Below are 3,368 nucleotides of genomic sequence, written 5' to 3'. Positions count from 1 at the left end.
CCCTGCCCCCAGCTTCTGTTCCTTGCCCCTGGTCCTAGCTCCTGTTACTAGCTTCTGTCCCATCTCTTTTCATTGGGTCAACAGTAAGATGAGTATCAAATGAAGAAAAAACTATACTTCCCTGCAAATGTAAAACAACATGTTGCATGTTACAAGGTGGCTCTGGTTATTTTAGGCTTTCTTTATGGAGTCACTGAGGAATGCACTGCATCCAGAAAGTATTTACAAAAAAGTATTTATTTGTGCTTGATGGGCATCTTCCTGGAATATTTCCCACTGAACAAAAATTGGTAGTAAATTGGTCCAAAGACATTTACATTTGGTTGAAATGTGAAAGGTGAAAAGCCGTAAGTTTCAGATGGTTGAAAAGACGCTGAAAACTGGACTTGCAACGTCTTTCCAAAACTGGTAGTTGGTTCCATAGGAGAGGAACCAATTGACTATGGGGTTCTTGGTCTCCCCCCTGACGAAGGTCCTTCTCCAATCGTTTATTTTAGACACTGATCCCCTCTAGGAAGAAACCTGGTGGTTCACTGGGCTAATTGGGACCTTCAAACATTTTCTCCTTTCCTGGATTCTTGCCTGTATCCCATTCTGCCTCTATGAGGTCTACAGATGGCTCTAACTTCCTGCTTGGCGTTTCCTCTGACATCCCTGTCTGACCCCATATAGCCCTTCCTAATCAGATCCAGCCAGCTGAGCTTACCACAGGTGGATCCATAAAAGCTGTAGAAAAAAGGAGTAAAAACAGGATGGAAATCATTTTTTTAAGAAAAAGCATATTTAGAGGAGGGAGAGCAACTCCAAAAAGATTAGAAACGTTGAAATGGTCACTGACATTATGATGTCACCTTTACTATTTCATCTAACATTTAGTCTTTTTCTACATCTCTCTCATTTTCCCATAATCTCTCCTTTCCTTTCATTTCTGTCTGTCTTTCCATCCACACCTGCCTCCTATTCCTACTTAGTTGATTTATGACCTTGGAGTGTCATTCCGGCTCATCATGTGGGTGTGGACAGGTATGGCCTGCACTGTCTTCCTCAACTGCTTCCTGAATTGGCCGGGTGAATCCTTCCCGGCACCAGAAGACATCAGATACACGTTAGTGTTCATTCCTCTAACTTGATGTTAATTAACTAAGCTACTCAACAGAACTGTTTACTTATAATTAATTAGGCAATCATTGTTCCCGTTTCAGAAAACAGTTTAAACCCAACATGGTTCTATTTCCATTTCCATTTCCATTTTATGTAATTTTCAGCTTTAGTGAAACGTACCATCAAATATTCCATTTACCATCTAATCACCCTCTAACCATTAGCTGTTATTTTGTCCCATTCTTCCTGTGACCACATTAAAATATCTCTAACAATATTATCGCACTTTGATTGTTTCTGCCTAGAAACAGACAATACTGCAGACAGGCAAGTCCAGCAGCTCACTTCATCTTCCTTATCTTTGAAAATATTGCTTTAAAATCAAGGCAGTAGTTCGCTGCATTCATGAGCAGACAATGTTGGATTTATTTACCTCAATAGGCCCTTGTTGCTTAGAGAATGTACCTTATATTACCTTGATCTAATCTCAATGAATTTTTTTCAGTGTCTCTAGATCAGACCCTTAGAGGCAACAAACAGGGAACTCAAAGAGAGGAAGTGTTTAGAGGAAGGACTCAAAGGAAAATGTTATTTTTTCCTTCCCTCTAAATGTCCTCTTGGCAGGCAGCCAAGAGGACTGGTTTTTCTAAGGGTCTGGTCCACAGACATTCATTTGAAGGAATCCACAGACAAACAAGAAGCAGGGGCCTCATAGACCTCTATTGTGTTTTAGTGATGTTGATCCGTGGAGCCGCCATCATGGGCGGGACTATCTAGCAGGCTCAGTAGATCACTGCATTCAGTCAATCACTACTGATTATTGGAATTTTCACACTTTTTGTGCTGCCAACCTTCCAGAAACAGCCACCAGCAGAAAACCATCCCACTCCAATAGCTTCAATAATGGAAGCTCCTGTCCATAGGTGAACACTCTTAGGTGCAGGAGAGAAATTATTTATCTCTAATTCACTGGAGCAAAGGAACGCTGAGAGAGGTGCTGATGGGCACAGGAAGCATAAGGTGGGCAGGTGTTCATTAAAGCAACTATGACGTCTGAGGCAAACGTTCTTCTGATTTCCACATTGCACCCTGGAGGGAGATTTTATCTACAATGGTTACAGCAACTCTGTTTTAACGTAGCACTTCACATCGTGTCACTTTTCCACAACACAGACTCAGAATATGCTGAACTTTATTTTTTCACTGTTGGTTCATAAACAAGCATATCCAGGTTTTAGAATGGCCTAGTCAAAGCCCAGACCTGAATTTATTCAAGAATCTGAGTAAAGAAATGTAAACTGCTAATCATAAACTCTCCATCCACTCTCCTCTCTCAAACTCTCCTCACAACCTCAGCTGTTTGCAGGAAAAATGGGCAAGAATTTCAGAATCTCAATGTGCAAAACTGATAGAGACATACCCCAAGTGACCTGCAGGTGGAATCGCAGTAAAAAGTGGCACTAAAAAGTATTAACTCAAGGGATCTGAATAATATTGCACAACATTTTTTTTTTTTTTTTTAATCTGATACAAGTTTAAAACTTCCAATAAATTTTGTTCCACTTCATGGTTGCATTCCACTTGTTTATTCTTGTAAGGTTTGCACTACAGATGCAGAATCTGGTGGAGAGTCAAAATGTTGCAGACTTAAAATGACCGATGAGGCCCAGAAAACACACCGAAAGAGAAAAAAACATCAGGCTGGATCCAAAAATTGTAGAACTCTGTTTTTATATATACACTGCTCAAAAAAATTAAAGGAACACTTTAAAAACATATCAGATCTCAATAGGGCAAAAAAAAAATCATGCTGTTTATTTCTACTGATATGGACTGGGTGATGTGTTAGAGCAAAATGATGCCACATCATTTGATGGAAATTAAAATTATCAACCTACAGAGGGCTGAATTCAAAGAAACCCCAAAAATTACAGTGAAAAAATGATGCAGCAGGCTAGTCCATTTTGCTGAAATTTCATTGTAGCAACTCAAAATGGTATTCAGTAATTTGTATGCCCCCCCACGTGCGTATATGCATGCCTGACAATGTCAGGGCATGCTCCTAATGAGACGACGGATGGCGTCCTGGGGCATCTCCTACCATATCTGGACCAGGGCATCACTGAGCTCCTGGACAATCTGAGGTGCAACCTGGCGGCGTGGGATGGATGGAAACATAATGTCCCAGAGGTGTTCTATTGGATTTGGGTCAGGCGAGCGTGGGGGCCAATCAGTGGTATCAATTCCTTCATCCTCCAATAACTGCC

At 40.9% G+C, this 3,368-nt stretch overlaps 1 protein-coding gene across 1 annotated transcript in view; it reads left to right on the top strand.

Annotated features, from left to right (window-relative positions):
- LOC107103310 (large neutral amino acids transporter small subunit 3-like) overlaps positions 1-3,368 on the top strand; it is a 28,219-nt gene that overhangs the window by 16,718 nt on the left and 8,133 nt on the right. Inside the window, exon 6 of the mRNA XM_015402967.1 lies at positions 972-1,105. Within this exon, the coding sequence (XP_015258453.1) occupies positions 972-1,105 (134 nt within the window). The remainder of the gene's footprint in view (positions 1-971; positions 1,106-3,368) is intronic.

Source organism: Cyprinodon variegatus, unplaced genomic scaffold, assembly GCF_000732505.1.
Source record: "Cyprinodon variegatus isolate N-32 unplaced genomic scaffold, C_variegatus-1.0 Scaffold1418, whole genome shotgun sequence".
NCBI lineage: Eukaryota > Metazoa > Chordata > Actinopteri > Cyprinodontiformes > Cyprinodontidae > Cyprinodon > Cyprinodon variegatus.
Note: the sequence above shows the minus strand (reverse complement) of the source record. Positions and strands in the feature narration are given on the sequence as shown.